The 26,008-nt window shown below is 35.9% G+C and overlaps 1 protein-coding gene across 1 annotated transcript in view; it reads right to left on the bottom strand.

The window, feature by feature from the left end:
• MRE11 (MRE11 double strand break repair nuclease) overlaps window positions 1-26,008 on the bottom strand; it is a 66,522-nt gene that overhangs the window by 35,246 nt on the left and 5,268 nt on the right. Inside the window, exons 3-10 of the mRNA XM_007449643.1 lie at window positions 23,667-23,827; window positions 15,443-15,530; window positions 13,788-13,929; window positions 10,909-11,023; window positions 6,734-6,919; window positions 6,076-6,247; window positions 4,384-4,464; window positions 1,120-1,246 (exon numbers count right to left, since the gene is read on the bottom strand). Of these exons, the coding sequence (XP_007449705.1) occupies window positions 1,120-1,246; window positions 4,384-4,464; window positions 6,076-6,247; window positions 6,734-6,919; window positions 10,909-11,023; window positions 13,788-13,929; window positions 15,443-15,530; window positions 23,667-23,827 (1,072 nt within the window). The remainder of the gene's footprint in view (window positions 1-1,119; window positions 1,247-4,383; window positions 4,465-6,075; window positions 6,248-6,733; window positions 6,920-10,908; window positions 11,024-13,787; window positions 13,930-15,442; window positions 15,531-23,666; window positions 23,828-26,008) is intronic.

The raw sequence follows: 26,008 nt of genomic DNA, 5'->3' as shown, positions 1-26,008 counted from the left end.
TGCATGATGTCACACATGTAGTTAAAGTAGCAGAGCTGGCCAAAACAACAAACAATTTCATGCTTTCAATAAGATATACAAAAGGGTCACTGCTTCCATTCAGCAATTAATGTTTAAACAAAAAAGGGATCATGAGAACAAAACTGACAATGGATGAAACTCAAGTAACATAAGGTACTAGGTTCTATACTCCACATTCTCACAAATGCTACACCCAAAAAATTCAAGGAATTGATAAGGATGGACAATTAAAGTAAATCACCATCAGTAAGTAACTAGCTAAAATTCATGGCATAAAAATATCATTCTCTGATATGGATTTTCCCCCCCTAAAACAGTATTCTATGAGATCCATTTAAATATCCAAATGACTGTTTCAGGCTGAATTAACAGCACACACCATTGTGATCACAATTTCACTATGAAAAACAGAAGCTCATTAAATCGGGGTTAATAAAAATCAAGGTAGTGTACATGTAAACAAGGGCCATATTTTTCTATGAAAATTCTGACTTGATAGTTCTAAGGAGATGAGCCTCTGTATTTAAAAGGACCAATACCTCTTAAGAAGAAGCACTCTTTCAGTCAGATGACCTGTTTTTGACAAATGCTAAAATAAGGGCAATTCATTTTTATGAACTTTAATTGGAAATTAATGATCTGATCAACAGAAACATCAAACTTAAGCCCTTAAATACATATCTTTTTAACATTCTGGGACACCTCTTATTTCAAAAGACTGGAGTCTTCTTAAATCACTGTACACTGTAAAGTTGAAATATTTAGCCCTGCAAAATTTGAGAGTATGTTCTCTGAACATTAATAATGTATAGTAAATAGTAGATATTTAAACACTTTATCTCTAAAGTGTGTTGTTAATCAGCAGCACGTTTTAAAAAAACTATGAAAGGCTTCTTTATTGATATCCACAAGTTTACAAAAGATTGCTATCTAATTTTTAGAAGAGATTTAATTATTCCAACTATCAGTTTCTTTGTCTGAGATATTATAAAGAATCACAATAAAACATTTTCCATTATTGTTTTATACTTTTACTAGAGATTGATTTATGTGAAGCCTATAAGAGCATTTTTTAATTTGTAAAGATAACTAGCTTACCCGTGTCTTCCTTTTGTTCTCTACGCCTGAAAAAATGGATAACATCTTTTGGATTAGCTACCCGGTCCACAAATTTCTGGCTAAAGCGAAGAACACTGAACGGTTCAAAGCCTCCACTATAGTCCACCTGGAAATACAGAATAAGCTATGAAGGCTAGGAAAAAACAGATCACCAATTTCAGTATTCATGTTTATGTGTAATACTTTTAAGTTAATATGTTAATGTTCCACAGTTCATTTTAAAGATCATGATGATGTTATACCATTTATTCTACTGAGAAAATAAAACTTCAAAGGTTTACGCTTAGGCAGAACATTGTTTGATGGAATCAAGATACAGTAAGAATTCCCACAATGTCAGAAAATTACATCTCCCCATGATAAAACTAGCAGTCTAGGTACCAGGAATATCATCTGAAAAGGATGTGAAATTTCTAAACAAATTTTTTTAAACTTAAAACAGAAGGAGATTCTCTACCAAAACAAAATGCTGGCCCTAGATGCATTTGTTAATTGGTCTATCATGTAGGGATAAGCTTTTACACTAGACAAAAATAAATGCTGGGAAAATCCATGGAAGAAAAGAAGCTAGTCTGTGAGCTTTGAGAAATGATCACCTTCCTTCAAAACACAGTACGGTCATCCCTCGGTATTCATGGGGGATTGGTTCCAGGATCCCTAAGAACACCAAAATTTGTGGATGCTCAAGTCCCTTATATAAAATGGCGGAGTTCAATCAGCCCTCCATATCCGTGGATGCAGAAGTGCAGGTACAGAGGGCCAACTGTTTCAATTTATAAAAGAACTAATAATTGCTCTCAAGGCAGGCTCTTTCTAAAGAAGTCTACAGTGGTACCAAGCTCTTTACAAAGAAAAATACTACATCTCTTTCTAAGAGATATAATTGTTCTCCTCAACTAGCTGTTCTCAAAGTATGCTCTGGGAATCAGCATTGTACCACATCACCAGCCTTTCCAGATTACTCCTAACCTCCACCCCACTTACACTCTTCATCACACTTAGCACTAGCTCAGAGTTTGTTCATGTATTCACTATTTGTTTATTGTCTCTCCTCACACCTCCACCTCCTGTAACCCTCGTCTATTTCACCATCACTGTGGCCCTCCTCCCCATCCACCAGCATGCAGAAAGAAGGTACTCAACATACATTTGTTCACTGCATTAGTGAATCAGTAAACGTCCTCTAGCCAACACAATGTACTTCTGGAATACTACTTACGTGAAAATATTTGTTCTTTTGTTTCCTTAATGAATTAATAATTTAGTGTGTTTAGAAAAAGGAATGCCAATTTTCAATTCAAGTCTGGTTGGTTCTAATGGTATCAGGCAGACATAGATGAGGAACATGGGACCTTCTGCCCTGATAAAGAGAACTATGTGGTTCCCCCGAAGCAACTATGTTTCTGTTACCCAGACCATCTCTACAGCTGCTGCCATGTTCTAAAACAGAAAATGCCAAATGCTCAAGCTATTGGGCCTCCCCAAAACTCTTCAGACATTTTTAACAACTATACTCCAGCCTAGTTTTATTTGTAATTTTCTGCTCCTAAAAGTCGCAAAACTCGTTCACTAAGCAAACTTTACTGAGTGTCCACAATGTGTAGGCACTCTTTTAAGGGCCTGGGGTACCACCATAAGTAAAACAGCAGCTTGGTTGTGAAGAAATTCACAAGCTGACTGGGAAGATAAACTATGTAAAGAAGTAATTGCAAGCAGAATGTGATGGTGCTGTAAGAGTATGTACACCGTGCAGTGCAGCCAAAAAAAAAAACTTAAAAAAAAATTTAATAAAACATTATTACATATATACGTATATATAACATTTTATTACATCTTCTGATAGTGAGATGTAATAAAGCCATTCTCTTTCTTGGCAAAATAAAAAAAAAAAAAAAAAAGAAGTATGTAGAAAGTAGACCGAGGACACAAAGGAAGAAGCAACGACTCTGAAGGGAAGTCAAGAAAGGCTTCTTTTGGGGGCTTCCCTGGTGGCACAGTGGTTGAGAGTCTGCCTGCCGATGCAGGGGACACGGGTTCGTGCCCTGGTCCGGGAAGATCCCACATGCCGCGGAGCAGCTAGGCCCGTGAGCCATGGCCGCTGAGCCTGCGCGTCCAGAGCCTGTGCTCCGCAACGGGAGAGGCCACAACAGTGAGAGCCCCACGTACCGCAAAAAAAAAAAAAAAATTTGCGAGTTGTCATTCTATAGGTGACCATATGGCTAGACTGAACAGAGGGCTAACTGAAAGACAGGAAGGGACAAACATCATTTGTAGTAGAGAATGCCGAAGAGTGATTCAGTAAAATGACAAAAATCTACTGGATTTGACAGCTGAAGGTCATCTTTTCCACCTTAGATGGTGGTGTCAGAGCCTTGATTATAGTAGATTGAGGAAGAGAATATTACATGAGCAATATAGACAATGTATTTTTTTGAAAGAAAATCAGAAAGGGCAGAAGCTAGGAGAAGGGAAAGGCAGAGGGGCAAAAAAAAAAGTCTGTTGTTATTTGTTTGTTTGTAAGCAGGCTTATAGGCACAGGAAACACTTCAATTTCTTAGACTTTTCTAATAGTGTCAAATACTTATCAATTCTTTCCACATATTTATCAAGCACTTGTTATGTGTCAGGAACTGTTCTGGGATCTTTGGATATATTAGTTAAGAAGATTCACAAAGTTCCATGCTTCTACAGAGCTGATAGTTTTGTAACTGAGGACAAACAATAACCAAAATAAATAAATTGGGTGTAGTAGGTTAGGAGGATGTGCTGTGGGAAAAAAAGAAAAGAAAAAGTAGAGAAGAGAAGTGAAATCAGGAGTGTTGGAGAGTGGGTATGGGGGTTGCAATCTTAATTAGGCTGGGGCCCACTGAGGTGACATCTGAACAGATCTGGAGGAGGTGAGAGCATGTCTGATGCATCTGAGGAATTACAAGAAGGCCAAGTGTCTGGAAGGGAGGGAGAGAAGGGAACAGTAAACGATGAAGTCAGAGAGCACAGCCAACGTATCAAATACAATAGACTACTTAGAAAATGAGAAAAATAGAGAAAAAAAACCCCAAACCTATCAAAATGAAACTATGATTAAATCAAATCCTGGCTGCTTTATTATTTTTTCCACCAATGATGACTTCTCTTTTTTACTATACGTACTCTCTTTGGTACTTTTCCAAAAAACTCCATGTAAACTGTACAATACTCTCCTCTGAAAATCAATAAAGTTGAATTTATCTAAAGAGGACTTACTCGCAGTCGTATAAGAGGCTTCTCTGGCTGTCGAGAATTTCCCAGACGTTCCCGTTCTGCATTTTCAAGCATTTCTTCAATCTCAAAATAAAGATATTGTCATGTCTAGGGGGAAGAGGTACTACCGGCTGGCATCTAGTGGTTGAGGTCAGAGAGGACTTGTAAAAATCCTACCATGCACAGAACAAGCTTCCACAACAAAGTGTTACCCAGTAAAATGACAATTGTGCCAAGATTGAGAGACCCCGGGCTCCCTGACTAGGCCAAGACAATCCATTCATTTTCCATCTCCCTGGCCTCAGAGATTGGGTTCAGGGACAAGTACATGACCTCAGTCCAGGGAAACTCAATGCTAAGGGTTTCTTTGGAACTACTGGGAAAAAAGGATTCTTTCAGCTGTAAGGACAATGTAAGTCTGTGGACCACCACGTGAAAATGCCCTCCTTATAGCGAAGCTTAAGACAGAAACCATTAGACTGGGTGGCACAGAACTAGACACAGAAACAGAGAAAACTACAGTCTTAATTTGAGTTTCTAGATCTAGTCATTCTGAAACCAGCAAACTCTTAAACTTTCCAGTTATATGAGTTACATGTTGCTAGTAAGCTGTGACACTGGGCGAGTTACTTTATCTAAGGTTCAGCTCCTCTTTCTATAAAACGTGTATGGTAGACTCTACCTACCTATAGCATCATTCAGTGGATTAAATGCAAAATGCTGTCAACAGTGTCCAGAATATATACGCCGCCAATGAATATCAGTGATCATTATCATTATCATGATTTTTATAAGAATAAAACGCAAAGCAGAAGAGCCTACACAGCATAAGAACTGAATAAGTGTCAGTAATTAATGTTATTAAGCTGTCCAGTTCCATATTATTAAATGCATTCACCCAACTTCATAGTGGCTCTAGAATTTCCGCAGTGGTTTAGGGATGGCAATCTGCATGGTGGGAGGTATGGGACTTACACTCAAGTGACAAGGTGCATAGCACACATTTTAAGATTTTATTTGGAGGGAGATTTCAGGGTGAAAGGGATGTGTGATAGAGATTATTAGCATAATGGAGATTATTAGAGAGGCTAAGGCTCTCCTCATCTACCATAACATCCTGCCATTCTCCAATCAAAGCCACTGCCTGCTTTCATTAATAAAATGAACAAATTATCAAATTAGGATAAAAAGAGAGAAAAGATTACGTATATGTTTTTGAGAAGGAGGAAAGGATCTGGGAGAGGGGCTTAATTAAACAAAGTTTCTTCATTTATAACATTCCTCCCTCTGGAAGATGTTAGGTTTTTGTTTTGTTTTGTTTTGTTTTGATGTGGACCATCCTTAAAGTCTTTACTGAATTTGCTACAGTATCACTTCTGTCCTATGTTTTTGGTTTTTTGGCCACCAGGTATGTGGGATCTCAGCTCCCTGACCAGGGATCGAACCCGCTCCCCCTGTCCTGGAAGGCAAAGTCTTAACCACTGGACTGCCAGGGAAGTCCCTATTAAAAAAAAAAAAAAAAGAAAAAAATTTGATACAACTGAACTCATTTATAAAACAACAGTGGTTCCTTACAGGCTTCATGAGAATGTAACAAATATAATGACTTCCCTCTACTCTACTGAAGTATTTAATTCAAGGTAAATAACCTCTCAACTAAAGTAGATCTCACTGACCTTTATCTATAAGAATTACCTTCTCCAAGCAGAAGCTTTGTATGGCTTGGGTTACTTTAGGATTATCGGGGTTAAAAATGTCTGGATGATCAGCCAGAACAACATCCTCCATGAAAAACTGCCGCACTGTGTGGAGAGGAATTTTCTGCATGTTCATCTTCCTTCCTTTAATACGCAGCAGACCAATGTGTCTGAAATGAGGAGGGAAATGAAAGCATAGTCACATTGTAAACTTCCTCAGGAAAATGTGCACATCAAAACTATCATATTTCTAAATTTCTACAAATTATTCATAAAATCACACCCTTAAAAAGTGTTTTTAGTAATTTAATCTTAATGTTGTATCACAGGAAAAAACTTAAACATTCTTCTTCCCCCAAATAAAATCCATTCATACATCATTTTTCCTACAGCACTCTAACTTAAAATTTAATTAATAAAAACATTAGCCTTGAACTGGCCTAATGAGCAGCAAAATCATTAACACCATTGGGATCTTCTCCTGTTGAAAACAGCTTAAAATCTGGGCAAATAGTAAGACTGTATTGAATGATCAGTCTTTATGAATAAATCTATCATATAAATAACAGCATCATCAGTACCTTGAGCCTATGAGATGGTTAGACTATCACAGCAAATTATTTTTAATTGATTTAAAAACAATAATAATTACTCACTTCTTTACAGCTTCTCCTGGGGAAAGAGAAGTGACCACTGAGCTTCCAGGTTGTGATACGTAAAAGAGCTGTTGTTCATTTTTGGTTGGAGCTATTTTACACTCATGTTCATGGCCCCAGATAACCAGATCAATGAAGTCATCCAAAAACTGTTCTGGAATGAAGTTAGTACTTCCGTGTTTACTCCTATGCCAAGATTTTTAAAAATAAATATTATAAATGTCCAGAGATACAGAAAAACTTCATAATAAGTAAGTCCGTATAGATCTTTCTTTCTCCATTAACTAAAGATTTATTACATCCCTTCTATATGCCAGAAACTTTCAAGGGATTGGGGATGCAAAGACAGTATCTAATTTCTGCCCCCAAAGGGTTTACAAACTTGCAGGACACAGACAAGTAGAAGCCTCAAAGGAGAAAGCAGTCAATTCTACATACAGAGGCAGATCATGAAAGGCTTTAGAGAGGAATAACTCCCGCTATGGGAAAGTCAGAAAAGCATGAGCTCTAAAAATAGTAAAAACCTATAAATTGGTCTGAGTGTATACCAGAGTACAGAAAATGGGAAGTGAGTTTAGTCTAAGCTTTGTAAAATAAAGTCAAAACTCTAAATATGTTCCATCATTTTTTTAATAACATGTTTCTTTTACTGACTATAAAAATAATGAGAATGTCAGTCTTACACAGAGATAAGAGTTTTCAATATTAAATAAAATATTGTATGAATATGTGATTTTCAAACTCTCATTTTATACCTAGATTAGCTGCTATTATTAAAAGATATGTGAAAACCCAAAGAGAGGAAGACAAAAAAAAAAAGTATTCCCTAATACTGATTTATATCACTGAGAATTTAAGTAAAAGTGTTCAAATACTTCAACCAGCATTCACTTAAGGCAAACTGACATTCATTCATTGAACAAATATTTACTGTGTGTCTACTATGTGTCAGGTTTCCCAGGTCTCTTCTAGATACTGAAGACATAGCAATGAACAAAGTCCTTGCTCATTGTGGGGGAAATTAGCAATAATACACTATGTTTACGTATATGCATACACACACAACGCGCGCGCACACACACACACACACACATATATAAAATTTGTCAGGTAGCGACAGGTGCTATAAAGAAAAATAAAGGGAAAAATTACATGGAAAAGGGAGGCTACTATACAAAGGGTGGTCAGGGAAGGCATCTCTGACAGGAGACAAATGAGCAGAGAACATAGAGGAGGGATCAGGTGTGCATGGGAAGAAAGTCCTAGGCAGAGGGATGAGCTGATGGCAGAGATGCTGACATGGGAATGTATTCAGTGAGTTCAAGAACAACAAGGAGACCAGCGTGGCTAAGCAGAATGAATGCAAGGAAGAGCAGGAAGTGAAATCAGAGAAGCTCATGTATCTAGGAATATTTATGTAAAAAACATTTTTATGTAAAAAACATTAAGATCCTATCACAATTACTGAAGAAATGCAGAATAACTCAAATACGACATGATGTAACTATGCTTTAATGGAGAACTGGAAAAGGGAAGATTATGCTGGTGGGCTGACTCTGATTTGTGACCTAGAAGCTGATCAAAACATCTTTGTGGAAATATTTTGCATGACAAAATTGCTCAGGGTTTACCTTCTTTTGCTGCAAGAGAAAGAAACTTGTCCACATATAGAAACAAATGGAAAATAAAGTAAAATGTAAAAGGCTCAAGAATTCTCGCTTAATATGAGAAAACCTGTTTTTTATAAGATCCTGAAAACAGTAACAAAAGAAGTACCTAAGAATGCAGAGGATGACAAATGAACCTAACAGCATTACAAAAAAACTATTATAACCACAATGAAGGGGTAAGGGAAAAGGAACTGACCAAAGTTAACTTTAGAAAGTGGTGTTTTTGACTAGATATAGTAAGGCTAAGGACTAAAATAACATACAAACACTGTACCCTAGCTGGCAAATTTGTTTCTCACAGGGCTATGGGTCAGCAATTTTGAAATTACTTTCTTATGTCAACCAGTATTGAAAAAAAAAAAGTAAATATACCGTAGATAATACATTCGAGGTTTCTAACTGTTAGAGAAAGAAGTGACAAATAAGAAAAGACAAAAATGAATCCTGTAGAGCTGGATTCGAATCAGTATGAACTCGTGCTTGTTTTTTTTTTTTTTAACATATGTATACATACAGACATGTATGCATGGATTAGTGAATATACATATATTTCTTTAACTCTAGTCATGAGGGCTAAGAGACCCACAGTAGCAATAAGCACATTTAGTGGCCATATCTGGGTTTCAAAATACCACTCTCCAATAAAAACAATTAGGGCTCCTTGGAGAAGTGGTTGATTCTAGGGCTTGAGGAGAAAAAATACAAGATGAGCCAGGAGCATCTTGTGGTACTAGAAGGTTAAGGACATGCTCAAAAAACAAAAAGGAAGAGGGCATGTTGAAAGGACATAGAAGCCAATGTAAAAAAGCTCCCAATGGTCAGAGTTAAAACAACCTGAGCAACAAAAAAACAACATCAAAAAATTAAAGGATTGGATTATAACTCAAAGAATTAAATAAACATCCTTGAGTCCACAGTAACATAAATGAATGAATGAATGAATAAGTAAATAAATGAGAAGGGACAAATTTTCCTAACAGAAGAATTTCAATTAATAATTATTAAAAGAATGAGGGAAAAAAAAAATCAGAAACAACACCACAGTATTAATTGCTGGAAACAAGATCCACCAATGGATGCTAAAATTTGTGGGCAAAAGTTTAAGTTGAAACAGAAAGTTCACATAGTCTCAATGAATTTTTCCCAAAATATTTATTAATTACAAAGTAGAAAATGGGACCTCCACAGGGGAGCAACCTGGTCTACACCACCTTAATTGAATGATCAAGATTATTAACATCACCAGTAACCAGCCATACCAACATTATACTACCCATTCCCCTTACCAATGCTGCCATTCCAAACTTTCATTCTGGCTTGGAATCGCTGATAATTGTTCCTTCTGACTTATCCCTACCTTGGGAAAGTACAAAGTGTAGCAGAACTGGAAAGCCCTCCGCAAGAGAAGGAACAAACTCCCAGTTTGTTATATGGAGACCACACATATCAAAACTCTGGACTGCTCCTCTAACCCACACTGTTTATTCAAGAATATACATAAGGCAACATAAGACTGCCCCCTAAAGCCTTTCTTTCACCGAGTACCAGTGATGGGTAAGTACCAGAGTATTCTGCTGTCAATAAATATCTGTTCAATAAATAATAAATTATATAATCAGGCCCCAAACCCCTTTAGATTCTTCCTTAATAACTTCTCAGCTTTGTCCCTTACATATCATTCTCACTACCATCACTGTTACCATCTCACACTTTTTTTTACTATAATGATCACATAATAAATCTTGCTTCTTCAAATCTCTATTCCTTTCAATCAATCCTATACCCCGCCAACAGATTAAATTTCTTAAAACTACTAACGAAAGAAAGTTGATCTAGCTATATTTAATATTCTGGAAAAACACTTGTATATATGTACCAGGAAAAATCTATAAGAATGTTCCTAACAAAAAGGTTTAAAAAAGCAAAAATCTGGAAATAACACAAAACACTAAGAGGAGAGAAAGCTGAACTGTATACATCAGTGAAAATGAATTACACTTTTAAGCACCAAAATGGATGAATCTTAGTAACTTAATGTTGAACAAAATAAGCCAACTGCAAAATATAAAGTATCGTGTTCCAGTTATACCAAAACTAAATAAAAAATACTCATAATGAATGTGTATGTGATTAAACAATAAAGAAAAGCTATGGACAGATGAAATAAAAATTGAAGATAGTGCTTCCTCTGGAGTTTGAGGAAAAAGGTGTGGTCAGGGAAGGGCATGGGGTAGGGTACTGGTAATGTTCCACTTCTTTCTGAATTTAGGATTATTCATTTTATGGTTCTTCTTATCCATATGCTAGAAATATTCTTTGTATGTATGAATATATACTGAAAACAATTTCAAGATGCAGTCACACAATGCATACCGAAGTCTTGCCTGATCCTGCACTGACAACTTTCAAAGCATAAGGAACATTTTACTGAAATAGGTAAGCTTGGAAACAGAGATTTGGGGAACCTCAATACTTGACTCAAAAATTTTCAGAGACTACTTTTACCTGTTCTGATGAATCACAAATAAGTTAAACCAAGAGTTCCCATCTTCTTTTGGTCTCAACATTGTCACTTTTTTGTTGACGAACATTCGATAGAGCCTTTCATCTGGAATGGATCCTGAAATGGATATTATATTATTTTAAAAGTGGTTTCTTACTCGGTTTTAAAAAACGAATATGTTTTGCTTCTAAATTATGTGTTTCTCTGAGTATTTCATTTTCCTATTAGAGAGATATTTGAAATCTGATATCATTAGTTACAAATGAACATGTTCCAGGTTCATGCCTGACAGCTGCTAAGCAGTTAGTTGCATTTGAAGAATGTTTTCCAGGTCAAGTATATATACTTTCAAGATCTGGAAAATGTGGAATAAAAATTTGAGTTTTCTATGCTCAAATTCTTATTAAAATTTCTAATAATATTGTTTTCCACTCTCCCTTTATTTATTCTAAGTATATATGTACTTTTGATTTAACATATACATTGTAAAATACACAGGAAGAGATATTACAGGGGATGAGATTAAAAATGTATTTTAAAATAATAGCCTTATGTATATTATGCTTTTAAATAAAAATACTGTGCTTTTCAATAATTTAATGACTTTTAAATAACTCTTCCTATTCCCCAAAGGATCACCTTAGTCTAGTGAAGGAGGCCAACAAAAACAATTAAACATGAAAATTGCAATTTTAAATATTATAAAAGGGAAAAAAGTCAGGCTGCTAAGATGGGGATTATCACTGGGAGGACAAGGTTGCTACTTGATGGAGTGATTAGGGAAGGCCTGGGAAGAAAGGCCAACACCACATAAGTATAAGAGCTAGAAGAGGTCTAGCTTCTAAAAAGAATTCCTAGTGTGGCCAATGAAATAGATGGTGGCATGCAGAATATATAACTGGAACAAAAAAGCCAAGACCTAAAAAAATCCAGGGCATTAGAAGGTTGATCTACTTGGCTGTCGAAGCACTGAGAACACTGACAAAATTGGAAGGTAGGCAAGTAAGAAAATTGAGGGAATGAAGAAGGCAGTTTAGCCAGTTGGCAATTAGCTTCAAGGGTGTTTGCAGGCAGGAAAGGAGGTATCAGTAGGAAGCAAGGAGAACAGTGACTTGCCCTCCACCCCTTATGCCCTAAAGCCCATAAGAGGCCACGAGAGAACTAAGTGGGACACAGTATCCTCAGGGGCCACTCAGTTTCACTGAGGGTTAGAGAGTACAGACAGCATTCAGAGACTGATGAAATGAGGGAATTTGCTAACTAAAAAGAGCTCTAGAGTATACAGAGCTGGGGTGAGAGGAGTGGGTGGATGGTAGAGACAGTCCAGTTAAGGAAAACAGAACAGGATGAGATGAGAGTTTGGGCGAAAATGGATGCCTGAAGCAGTTTGCTTCTGGCAGTGACTGAGGCATAACGGGATCTGTCCTTAGTCTGAAAATAGGAGGATCAACCATTTTCTGCAGATATGATCCCTAACGTTACAGTGATTAAAATACCTGTTAGTAGTTTTTTAAAAAAGCATATTCCACTTCCTGCTCTATCACTTGCAAAATCAGACATAATTCCTTGATCGCATTTTCCATATCTCTAAAATATAGATAACCACGATGCTTTTCTACTTGTTGGCGAAATTATGAAAATTGGGCAAAGACTATAAGCTTCCTAGAGAAGCTTCCTAGAGAAAGTATGTAAATAAACCACCCATCATAATTATTCTTTAAAAAACATACACAAAGAGAAATGAAGTAAATAAAATTTTCTAAGGCTTCTATTATACTAGTCACTCAAAAAATAATAAAAACTATGTAGAAGCTACAGCGTGAAACTTTTTCTCAATTTCTCTTGCGGTACTTTAAGGTTGGTTTAACGTGAAGTATAATTTTTATAATACTCTATACACAACAAAATCAATAAAACCACTGCATCCATAAAACAAATCAAACTGAACTTAATCCAAGGAAGACACAAAAAATAGCCTTTGAATGCACTCTAAAAATAGTCTTCCATTCATATGGAATAAAGCCTAGCAAAAACAAGCATTTTGCTGGACACTAAATGAATTGAAGACAGTGAAGCTGATAAAGCAAATTTTCTTAGCATTAAATGACACTAAATGAATTGACACTATTCCATTCATATGGAATAAAGCCTAGCAAAAACAAGCTTTTTGCTGGACACTAAATGAATTGAAGATAGTGAAGCTGATAAAGCAAATTTTCTGAGCATTGTAGATGATAGCTCTAGATTAGCACTGCCTAATAAAAATATCATGTGAGCCACTAAAACAGGCCAAATATGTAATTTTAAATTTTATTTTACTTGTTTTAATATGGCTACTAGAAACAGGTGAAATTAATTTTAAGATATTTTATTTAACCCAAAATACCAAAGGTATTTTACATTTTTTTCTAAGTCTTTGAACCCTGATGTGTATTTTATACTTATAGCATATCTCAATTCAGATTAGCCACATTTCAAGTGCCCAGTATCTACATGATTACTGTATTGGACAGTGAAACTTTAGAACTTTCAAAGACTTCCAAGATATCAAAATGCAGTTTTTCTAATTACTCTGTAAATGCTAATGTTCAGGGTTTTTATCTGAGTCTAAAAGAAAGAAAAAATAAACAATAAATAGATACTAAAGGAAAAATATTTTTTCACCAAAACTGCTATTAAAAATAAGTATCAAGGACTACTGGTGCTTATAAAATACTAAAAAATTTCTACCAAAACTTTCTATCATTTTTTTAAGTCACCCATAAGGAATAATTAGATTTGCCTCACTTTTCCCCAAACAGCAGCAAAGTTAACTCCAGAATTTGATTTCCTAACTGCTTAAGCATTTATTGACATAAATAGTAAAATAAAACCATCTTACCTAAGCCATATAGAGCAATTTTTGTGCTTCCTTTTTGAAGCAAAACCGGACTAATGTCTATCTTCTCCACAGACATTGAACGTCCAAAGTGATTTACAAATCCAGCACAACTTAAAATATCCAGGGCACAGAGTGCATCTGCCTATGCAAAATATTTTCAAATAATATAAATGTATATCTAAAAATAAGTAATCTGCATATCATATTATTACTTATTAAAAGTATATTTTATATAGTAGTTACAAAAACCTAGATTAGGATAATGTCTTCTCAAAACAAAATTACAATAGTAAAAGTATTCGCTATCTTTTTTCTATTACAAGTGACCCACTGCGACTGGAATCACATGCTAAATGCAAAGTTAACATTTCATCAAAACTTATGATGTCTTGTCCACGGAAAAATAAAAAACAGCCATGAAATCATATTAAGCAGACCTCTTAAGAGGTGAGAAAAAAAGGACTAGCTAAGTAATCATTTATAATACATTAATGACCAGATAAAACAAAAAGATATTTTGAGATTATTTTAGGACCCCTATTATTAAAGATCTTCCTCGACTTACAATGGGTTTAGGTCCCAATAAATCCATCGTAAACTGAAAATACCGTTAAGTCAAAAATGCAGTTAAAGCACCTAACCTACCGAAAATTATAGCTTAGCCTAGCTTACTTTAAACATGTGCAGAACATGTACATTAGCCTACAGTTGGGCAAAGGTATACTTTTACAATAAAGTATGGAGTATCTTGTGTAATATACGGAATAATGTACTGTAAGTGAAAAACAGAATGGCTGTATGAGTACAGAATGGTTTTAAGTGTAGCAACTGTTTACCCTCGTGACCATGTGGCTGATCGGGAGCTGTGCCTCGCTGCCCAGCATCACACGAAAGTATCTTCCCACATATCGTTAACCCAAAAAAGATATTCAAAATTCAAACTTCGAAGTGCAACTTCTACTGAATGTATATCCATTTTGCACCACTGTAGAGTTGAAAAATCTAAGGTCGAACCCTCATAAACTAGGGAGTCTGTACTTTCATATCAAACAGAAAATAAGATGATCTAATTTAGATTTAAAACTGTTCATGAAACCCTCATTTCCTACAGGTGAGATTTATGTGATAAGAGATACAAAAGCCCTTGGTAAACTGTAAAGCATTATACAAATGTTAGGTGTTTATTCCTCCTCCTGGTTACTTATTGTTAACCTTGGCACTTATGAAATAAATGTGTATGTCACATGCCATTTATTATTCCAGATTTTTAAAAATTATCAAAAAAGCAGTATAAAAGCTTGTATGAATGATAAAAAGTCAATTTGGGGTTTCCCTGGCGGCGCAGTGGTTGAGAGTCCGCCTGCCGATGCAGGGGACACAGGTTCGTGCCCCGGTCCGGGAAGATCCCACATGCCGCGGAGCGACTGGGCCCGTGAGCCATGGCCGCTGAGCCTGCGCGTCCGGAGCCTGTGCTCCGCAACGGGAGAGGCCACAACAGCGAGAGGCCCGCGTACCGCAAAAAAAAAAAAAAAAAGTCAATTTGAAATTTTGACTCAATTTGACTACAAATTGCTGGGAAGAACTGAAATGCTTTCCAAAGACAAACTAAACTGATCGTTTCTAAAATTTCAACAAACTAAGAACCCAATAATTACCCCCGTAGGATCATCATGATTGCCATGAATACTAAACACAGGAATTGAAATGTTGAGATTGCTATCTTCGTAGTTCACCCATGGAAACCTTAAAAGAAAGAAAGAAAAGTTTCTGTAAGAGACAAAAGCTGTTTCCACCGTTATCCTCCTCCAAAAAATTAATACAGTTATAGGCAAACTGGATGATCTAAGCTGGCAAATGACCACTAGTTTGGAGCTTTAAAAAAATAAAATCCTAGGCAGCAGTTCATTTCAATTCAAGTTTCAAAAGATCTCAAAGTACTACACTTTAAAAGAAAACCACACAAATACATGATGCTTATGAACTGTATGAAAGATTTGAATATCTGATTAATGGGAAATAGGCTTTCAAAATTTTGAAAGCCTTTATAAAAGGTTATTTGTAGAAGCGGGAGGGGAAGAAATACATCTACTCTGGAATCCAAAAGACCTAGATTAAAAACTCCAGCTCTGGGCTTCCCTGGTGGAGCAGTGGTTCAGAGTCTGCCTGCCGATGTAGGGGACGCGGGCTCGTGTCCCGGTCCGGGAAGATCCCACGTGCCGCGGAGTGGCTGGGCCCGTGAGCCATGGCCGCTGAGCCTGCGCGTCCGGAGCCTGTGCTCCGCAACGGGAGAGGCCACGACAGTGAGAGGCCCGCGTACCGCAAAAAACAAACAAACAAACAAAAACCTCCAGCTCTATCACTCACTACTTGGATGACTTAAAGCTTCCCACCCACTCTTGCCCCTAGTCACCAAGGTTCTCTTCTCAGGGGCAAATAACATTAGGAATTTCTAGTGTATCTGTGCAGAAATATCTTATACCTGTAAAGCAAATAAATACATCTTCCTTCTTAAACAAATGGTAGCACAATATAGATTTCTGCCCCCCTGCCTTTATCACTTTACATACTTTATAAATCATTCCATATCAGTACATAAAGAGCTTCCTTGTGATTTTTTTAGCTGGACACTGCATGGATTATTATAATGTGTTTAAGTAGTTACCTATCAATGGACATTTAGACTATTTCCAGCCTTTTGTTTTACAAATATTGTTACAGTGAGTAATCTTGTACAAAGTTGCCCTTGTGAGAGTATAGGAAAATATCTAGAAGGAAACTGTCAGGTCAAAAGGAACACATGCATCTGCAAATTTGATAACTACTGCCAATTTCCCTCCACAGAGGTTGTATGATTTACTCATAGTACAATGGCAATCCATGAGACTAATTCCCCCTACTCCACCAAGATACTGGGTGGGCCAAAAGGTTCATTCGGTTTTTTCCCTAAGATGGCTCTAGTAGCGCTTAGTTGTCTTTAACTCCATTTGAAACAATTTTGTTAGATTGTATGTGACAGTTGTCATATCAGCGTGCATTTAAAAAAAAAAGACTTATGAAAATTGGTGAAGGTTTGTGTAGTCATTTTAATACTGAAGATGGAAGAAAAAAAGCAACATTTTTGGCATGTTATGCTTTATTATTTCAAGGAAGGTAAAAATGCAACCGAAATGCAAAAAAAAGATTTGCGCAGTGTGTGGAGAAGGTGCTGTGACTGATCGAACGTGTCAAAAGTGGTTTGAGATGTTTCGCGCTGGAGATTTCTCACTGGACGATGCTCCCTGGTCAGGCAGATCAGTTGAAGTTGAGAGCGATTAAATAGAGACATTAACTGGGAACAATCAACATTATACCACGTGGGAGATAGCCGACATACTCAAAATATCCAAAACAAGCACTGAAAATCATTTGCACCAGCTTGGTTATGTTCATCGCTTTGATGTTTGGGTTCCACATAAGTTAAGCGAAAACAACCTTCTTGACCGTATTTCCGCATGTGATTCTCTACTTAAATGTAATGAAAAGTTCCGTTTTTAAAACAAATTGTGACGGGCAATGACAAGTGGATATGTACAATAATGTGGAAGGGAAGAAATTGTGGGGCAAGCGAAATGAACCACCACCAACCAAACCAAAGGCCGGTCTTCATCCAAAGGTGACGTTGTGTATATGGTGAGATTGGAAGGGAGTCCTCTATTATGAGCTCCTTCTGGAAAACCAAACGATTAATTCCAACAAGTACTACTCCCAACTGGACCAACTGAAAGCAGCACTGGACGAAAAGCATCCAGATTTAATCAACAGAAAACGCATACTCTTCCATCAGGATAACACAAGACCGCATGTTTCTTTGATGACCAGGCAAAAACTGTTACAGCTTGGCTGGAACTTCTGATTCATCTGCTATATTCACTACACATTCATTGCACCTTCGGATTTCCATTTATTTAGATCTTTACAAAATTCTCTTAATGGAAAAAATGTCAATTCCCTGGAAGACTGCAAAAGGCACCTGGAACAGCTCTTTGCTCAAAAAGATAAAAAGTTTTGGGAAGATGGAATTATGAAGTTGCCTGAAAAACGGCAGAAGGTAGTGGAACAAAAGGGTGAATACATTGTTCAATAAAGTTTTTGGTGAAAATGAAAAAATGTGTCTTTTATTTTTACTTAAAAACCGAAGGCACTTTTTGGCCAGCCTAATACATTATCAAGCTTTTTCAATCTATGCCAGTGGTTCTACACCCTAGCTGCATGTGAGAATTTTCTAGGAATCTCTGAAGATCCACCAATGTCCAAGACACATTCAGAGAGATTAAATGACCTGGAGACTGGGCATCAGTATTTTTTGCGATTCTTAGGTAATGATAATGTGCACCCAGGATTGAGAATTACTGATCTATATCAATCTTATAGGAGAAAAATATATCAGTATACTTCATTTTGCATCTTTCATATTCTTTTAATATGTTAAAATGCTACTTTATTTCTTTTTCTATGAACTATGTCCATATTCTTTACCTATTTTTTATTAAGTCATGGACTTTTTTTTTAATTGACTTGAAAGAACTACTTAACTATTAACTACTGGGAAAATTAGACCATAATTTGCCATGAGTTGCAAATATTCTTCCTGGTTGAACCCAGACTTTTGACTTCGCTTTGGGAGGCTCTTGCCATGCAGAAATTTACTTTTACAGAGACAAACGTTATCAATCTTTTTTTTATGGATTCTGGGTTTGTGTTAACACTTAGAAAAGTCTTTTTCACATCCAGATCTTTTTAAAAAATGTCTAACAGTTTCTTCTAGTTCTTTTATTGAATAAGCTATATTTTTTGTGGAGATATGAGATACCACCTTTATCAAATACTAAATTCCCACATGTATTGTGGCTATTTCTGGAATTTCTATACTCTTCCACTTATCTGCCTATCAATTCGTGAGTCATACCACTTTTTAAATTATTGTAGCATTATAATATACTTTCTTTTTTCCAGCTTTATTGTGATATAATTGACATGTAACATTGTATAACTTTAAGGTATACAATGTGTTGATTTGATACACTCATATTTTGCAAAATGATAACCACTATAGCTTACTTAACAGTTTAAGCTTCACACACACCTAGCTTAACAGCTGCATCATGTCACATAATTGCCATTTCTTTTTCGTAATGAGAATATTTAAGATCTACTCCCTTAGAAACTTTCAAGTATAAAATACAATATTACTAACTATAACCACTATGCTGTACATTAGATCCTGAGAACTTACTCATTTTTAAACTGAAAATTATACATTTTTTTGATCAGCATCTCCCCTTTTCCCCCAACTCCCTGCTCCTGGTAACCACCATTCTAGTCTCCATTTATATGAGTTCAGCTTTTTCAGATTCCATATACTGTATAAGTGATATCACACAGTATTTGTCTCTTTGTCTGACTTATTTTACTTAGCATAAAGCCCTCAAGTTCCATCCATGTTGTCTCAAATGAAAGGATGTCCTTTCTCATGGCTGAATATATATATATATATATATATATATATATATATATATATATATATACACACACACACACACACACACACACACACACGGCTGTGTGTGTGCACATATATCTGCACACACACACACACACACACACACACATATCACAACTTTATCCCTTCTTCCACTGATGGACACTTATGTTGTTGCCATATCTTGGCCATTGTGAATAATGCTGCAATGAATGTGGGAGTGCAGATTATCTCTTTGAGATCCCATTTTCATTTCCTTCGGATATACACCCAGAGGTAGGATTGCTGGATCACAGAATAATTCTATCTTTAATTTGGGGGGGAACCTCCACAGTGTTCTCCATAGTGGCTGCACAAATTCACATTCCCACCAACAGTGCACAAGGGTTCCCTTTTCTCCACACCCTCTCCAACACTTGTTCTCCCTTATCTTTTTGATGACAGACATCCTAGCAGGTGTGAGTTGATATCTCATTGTGGTTTTGATATGCATTTCCCTGATGATTAGTGATATTGAGCGCCTTTTCATGTACCTGTTGGTTGTTCTATTTTTGTGAAAAATGCCATTGGAATTTTGATAGGGATTGAATTGAGCTAGTCACTACTTATAGTCTTCTTTTCTGAGTTTCCCTATTTTTTTTTTTTTGGTCTATTTTTTACATGAACTAGTAAACCAGAGGGAAAATTATCCAAAATATAGTACAAAGAGATAAAGTTTTAGGGAATATTAAAAAGTGGGTAAAATATAAATAATTTTCAGAAAGAAAAAGAACAGGAAACAGAAAACATACTGGATAAGAATTTTCCAAAATTGCTGCAAAAAAAATTCTTAGTTTGAAATGCATGTAGCCCAAACAGGATAAATAGAACTAAATCCACAACTAAATATGTCACAGTAAGACTGCAAAATGCTAAGGGCAATGAGAAAAACTTAATGGTTACCTGAATGCTTTCTTTATGCCAGCTATTATTCTAAGCAATTTTCTTATTAACTCAACTACTCCTAACAACAATTCTGTAAGATTAGCACTATTCTTTTCCCATCTTATAATAATGAAACGAACGTAGGGCAGATCCAGGATTTGACCTCAGACAGTCTTATACCGGAATCCATGCTTTTAAGCACTATGTTATACTGCTTTTCCAGCAACTAAAATGACAGCAAGACTCCTCAAAAGCACCAAAAAATAAGAGTTTACTGACAGGCAGTGAAAAACTACTAAACTGAATCTAGACAAAAGGAATGAAACATAAGAAACAGCAATAGTAAGCAAAGAAATAGGTAAACACATCTACGGGGTGGGTGAAGCAGTTTAAAAATAATAAAGTTTTAGATTTGAATAGAAGTCGGGTAAAGACTGATCAGAATTCTTAAGAACAAGGACATATGTTAAAAATTACAAGAATCTTTTAAAATCCAATTCTGTACTCAGCCAAATTATCAATCCGAAGTTAAAAATAGCCATTTTCTTACCTAAAAAAATCTCCAAAAATTTACCTCCCAATATAAACTCATTTAAAATACACTTGTTCTCCCTTATCTTTTTGATGACAGACATCCTAGCAGGTGTGAGTTGATATCTCATTGTGGTTTTGATATGCATTTCCCTGATGATTAGTGATATTGAGCGCCTTTTCATGTACCTGTTGGTTGTTCTATTTTTGTGAAAAATGCCATTGGAATTTTGATAGGGATTGAATTGAGCTAGTCACTACTTATAGTCTTCTTTTCTGAGTTTCCCTATTTTTTTTTTTTTGGTCTATTTTTTACATGAACTAGTAAACCAGAGGGAAAATTATCCAAAATATAGTACAAAGAGATAAAGTTTTAGGGAATATTAAAAAGTGGGTAAAATATAAATAATTTTCAGAAAGAAAAAGAACAGGAAACAGAAAACATACTGGATAAGAATTTTCCAAAATTGCTGCAAAAAAAATTCTTAGTTTGAAATGCATGTAGCCCAAACAGGATAAATAGAACTAAATCCACAACTAAATATGTCACAGTAAGACTGCAAAATGCTAAGGGCAATGAGAAAAACTTAATGGTTACCTGAATGCTTTCTTTATGCCAGCTATTATTCTAAGCAATTTTCTTATTAACTCAACTACTCCTAACAACAATTCTGTAAGATTAGCACTATTCTTTTCCCATCTTATAATAATGAAACGAACGTAGGGCAGATCCAGGATTTGACCTCAGACAGTCTTATACCGGAATCCATGCTTTTAAGCACTATGTTATACTGCTTTTCCAGCAACTAAAATGACAGCAAGACTCCTCAAAAGCACCAAAAAATAAGAGTTTACTGACAGGCAGTGAAAAACTACTAAACTGAATCTAGACAAAAGGAATGAAACATAAGAAACAGCAATAGTAAGCAAAGAAATAGGTAAACACATCTACGGGGTGGGTGAAGCAGTTTAAAAATAATAAAGTTTTAGATTTGAATAGAAGTCGGGTAAAGACTGATCAGAATTCTTAAGAACAAGGACATATGTTAAAAATTACAAGAATCTTTTAAAATCCAATTCTGTACTCAGCCAAATTATCAATCCGAAGTTAAAAATAGCCATTTTCTTACCTAAAAAAATCTCCAAAAATTTACCTCCCAATATAAACTCATTTAAAATATATATATATACAAATAGATAAGAAATAAATATAGCTATGTCTGTTTTCAGGGGTTACTTTATATATATATATATATATATATATTTTTTTTTTTACATTTACATGTATACGTGTGTGTGTGTGTGTGTATTTAAGCTGTATGCACTGAGAGAGCCTAGAAGCAGTGACAAGACAATAGCCATGTGCATGCCTAGCATCCAGATTCTAGCTTCCAAATTCTAGTTCCATTCCAAAAGGAACCAAGACTCCTTGAAGAAATGGATAAGTCTAAAGCTAGGGAAAAGAAAATACAAAATTAGCCTGGAGCATCTTACAGAGCAAAAAAGGGGTGAAAAAAGATGACGCCATGTTGAAAGGACCCAAGAGGTGGTCTGAAAGAGTGCCCAATGGCTAAAGCTGGATCAATTTATCTGAGCAACAAAATAGATTATAATAGTATTAAATTACCATTCAAAGGAAAAAAAATGAGTTCATACTGATATAAACAATTGAATAAATTCCTACTGATATAGACAACTGAATAAATAAATAAACAAATGGGGGACAAGGGACAAATCTTTACGGAACTATTCCAATTAATAAATGCAGAAAGAATGTGGGAAATGTTTAGAAAATCACCATTAGGACACCACAGTTAAAACTGCTGTAGGCAAGAGCCACTGACGAATGCTAAAATTATTGGACAAACTTTAAAGAGAAACAGAATAGTTGCATAGCCTCCCCTAAAATATTTACTAATTACTGTAGTGGTTTTAACACGCCCATAAATTCTTTGATACTCTTTGCTCTCTCCAGGAAGTGAAACGTAACGCCCTCTCTTCAGTGTGGGCTGGACTTAGCTACTCTCTTCTAACAAACAGTATATGGAAAGGGAAGAATAGTAACTTGACAGTGGAGAAACCTGCAAGACACCATCTTAACCAAGTGACCAAGGTTAACCTCACCAGTGCAGGCCATGTTGATAGCATGTACTCCTTACATACTGAGAAGGGCACTTCACCTATAAAGAGTATTCCTTCCCCCAAACCAATAACCCTAGTCTAATCACGAGAAGTTGAGAGACATTCTACAAAATATCTGACCAGTACACTTCAAAAGTGTCAGTGTCTGTCTGGAAAAGACTGGCATAGGCGAAAGGAGATTCTGAGACCATTTCAACTAAATGCAATGTGGTATCCTGTACGATGTTTAAGAAAAAACAGAGTACCTTTATGACATGGGGTTCTAGGTGGATATTGTAAATAAGTCCCCAAAGCACAAATATTAAAGAAAAAAATAACGTGTTTGACTATGAACATCAAAATTAAATATTTCTGTCATCAAAAGGCCCTGTAAACAAAATCAAAAGACAATCCACTGATTGGGAAAAAATAGATGCCTTAACAAAGGCTTAATATCTAGAAATAACTCCTGCAAATTCAAAAGGAAAAGGCAAAAATATCCCAATTTTTAAAATGGACAAAGGATATGAACAGAAGAGATACCAAATGTACGAAAAAAATTTGAGAAGTTACTTATCTCACTATTAATTAGGGAAATAGAATTTAACACAATGTACAGAAAATTCAAAGAACTACATTTACCAAGGAAATAGCTTATAGTGAAGGTAAAATGGCTAATTGTTACCGTGTTCATGTGTCTTATACAGAACATATTATATATTATACATACATGTAATATTAAATATCATAAAGAAACATCCATTTAAGCATTTAAATATACTTACTTACTAAAACCAAAGTTGACTGACTGATCGCTGATAATTTCAAACTGTACAGGACGATCCCCCATGCAATATTTTCTTAATAACTCGAGGCAGTTATGTACTGTTTTTCTTGAGGGTTTATTTTCATGAAAAAGATCACCCCCTAACAAAATGAAATCCACCTAATCAACAGAAAATAGTGTGAAAATTAGTATGCTTTATAGATAAAAATTTTAAAACTATAGCACAAAGAGATAGAAAAAAAATCTTGTAAAAGATACAATTATGTGTGGAGATTTAAAGCTTCATATTTTGTTTCGTTAAAGGGCCTTTCAATCTGGTTATTAATATGACTTCAGCTTAGGTTCCTAGACCACCTTCAAAAAGGCCATCTTCAAATTACTACACCAAGTTTCTAACTCACACTACCCAAAGTGATCATACTTGTTTTTTTAAAGTTATCCAAATCAAACATAAACTTAGCACTTTAATAAAACCTATGGAAGGGATAGCAGATTCAATCCAAATTATTCACTTGATTCATTCAACAATTATTTAGCGTCCCTACAGGCACTGGCGGCTAAGGAAATAGCAATCTACAAAATATATCATGTCCCTGCCCTCATTAAATACAGACAGCGTGCCTTACCCTATACTGAGTGTGATAAATAAAACACGATCCCTATCCTAAATATGTTCAAAATCTAATGGGAGAGACAAACTGCTAAGCATCTAAACGTAAGTCAGACTCTGACACACACTAGAACAGATATATAAACAAACCAGGAGTAAAGATGACATTACAATTAATTCCAACTGAGAGGAGGAAATTCACCCGAGGACAACATCTGGGAAGAATGGGCTAACGTGGTGGCATCTGAGTTGCACCATGAAGGATAAATGAGATTTCGAGGAAGAGCATTCAGGAACAACCAGAGAGAAGGGAAATCACACAGAAAGAAAGTCCAACACACTTTCAAAAGTGTACAATCTACTTAAAGAAACTTGATTAAGTTCTTAATTATACAAAAGAACCCAGCAATACAGATCGCCATGGGCTACAGTAGTGAGGGCAGCAGGATATGTCACCACAAAATGGACCACTGTGGCAATGTGGACTGTTTTGAGCTGAAGGCAATTCAGACCCAGGAGAGTCAGGAAAAGCTTTTTTACCTCTCTCTAAACTGCCTAAAAGAATCTGGATAGGGGGCATGTACCAGGAAGAGAGCTATTACCAGAGATAATTTCTGATATCAGAAAGATATCGCATGGCATGGCAAACACCTGTTTACCAAACATGTGCTCGTCTCATCTTCCTGTGCATTGCCTTCCTCCCCTTTAAAGCCCCAGACTCCTCTCCCCTTCTCCTTAGCTCAGGATGGCAGATAAGCCTCAATTACTTCACTGCTGAGGAGTCTCATATTTTTGTGGGGCTCCCATGCATATGAAAATTGTTTTTACCCTATTAATCTGTATTACGTCAACTTAATTATTAGACCAGCCAGGGAACTTAGAAGGGGAGAAGGAAGAGATTTCTGCCCTGACAACAGTCAGAGAGACTTCAATAAAAATGTGGGATTTAAGCCAGGTCTTCAAAACTAAACATGATTTGAGTAAAGGGAGAAAATGATCATAATCCAAGGCATAGAAGAAACAAGACAAAAACAACAAAGCAAACAAACATTTTTGCAGGGGAGGGGAAAGAGAAACAGTTGTTTAAATGATATAGCTTCACTTTTACCAGACGAAAAGAGTTCTGGAGGTTGGTCACTCAACCATGCAAATGTGCTTAACACTACTCAATTGCACCCTTAAAAATGGTTAGGATGGTAAGTTTTATGGTATGTGTATTTTACCACAAACAACAAAAAAAATTTTTTTTTGATATTTTAAAAAACTGGTTTGTGACTCCAGGGATCACTGAGAACACAACTTGCTTCTGTGGTATTCCTGCCCAAAGTGAATCTACTCATGAGGAAATGTCAGACATCTCCAACTGAGGAATATTCTGCAAAAGTAACTACCCTGGACTCTTCAAAAATGTCAGGGTCATGAAAGACAAGGCAGACAGAGGAAACATCCCAGATTACAAGAGACTAAAGAGGCATGACAACTAAATGCAAAATGTAATCCTGGATTGGCATCTGACCACCACTGACCTGCCCCCAAACTGCTATGACAGACTTTGTCGAGACAACTGGCAGCATCTTAGAATTACATGATCGTACTGAATCAACATAATTCCCTGGTTTTGATAAGTGCACTGTGGTTACATATGTAATTTACTCTCACATGGTTCAGGAAAAGTGTGTGTGTGTGTTTATGAAGAGAGAGGATAAATCAAATGTAGTAAAGTGTAGGGA

Source organism: Lipotes vexillifer, unplaced genomic scaffold (assembly GCF_000442215.2).
Source record: "Lipotes vexillifer unplaced genomic scaffold, Lipotes_vexillifer_v1.1 scaffold536, whole genome shotgun sequence".
In the NCBI taxonomy this organism is placed as follows: Eukaryota; Metazoa; Chordata; class Mammalia; order Artiodactyla; family Lipotidae; genus Lipotes; species Lipotes vexillifer.
This window is presented reverse-complemented; position numbering and strand designations above follow the sequence as displayed.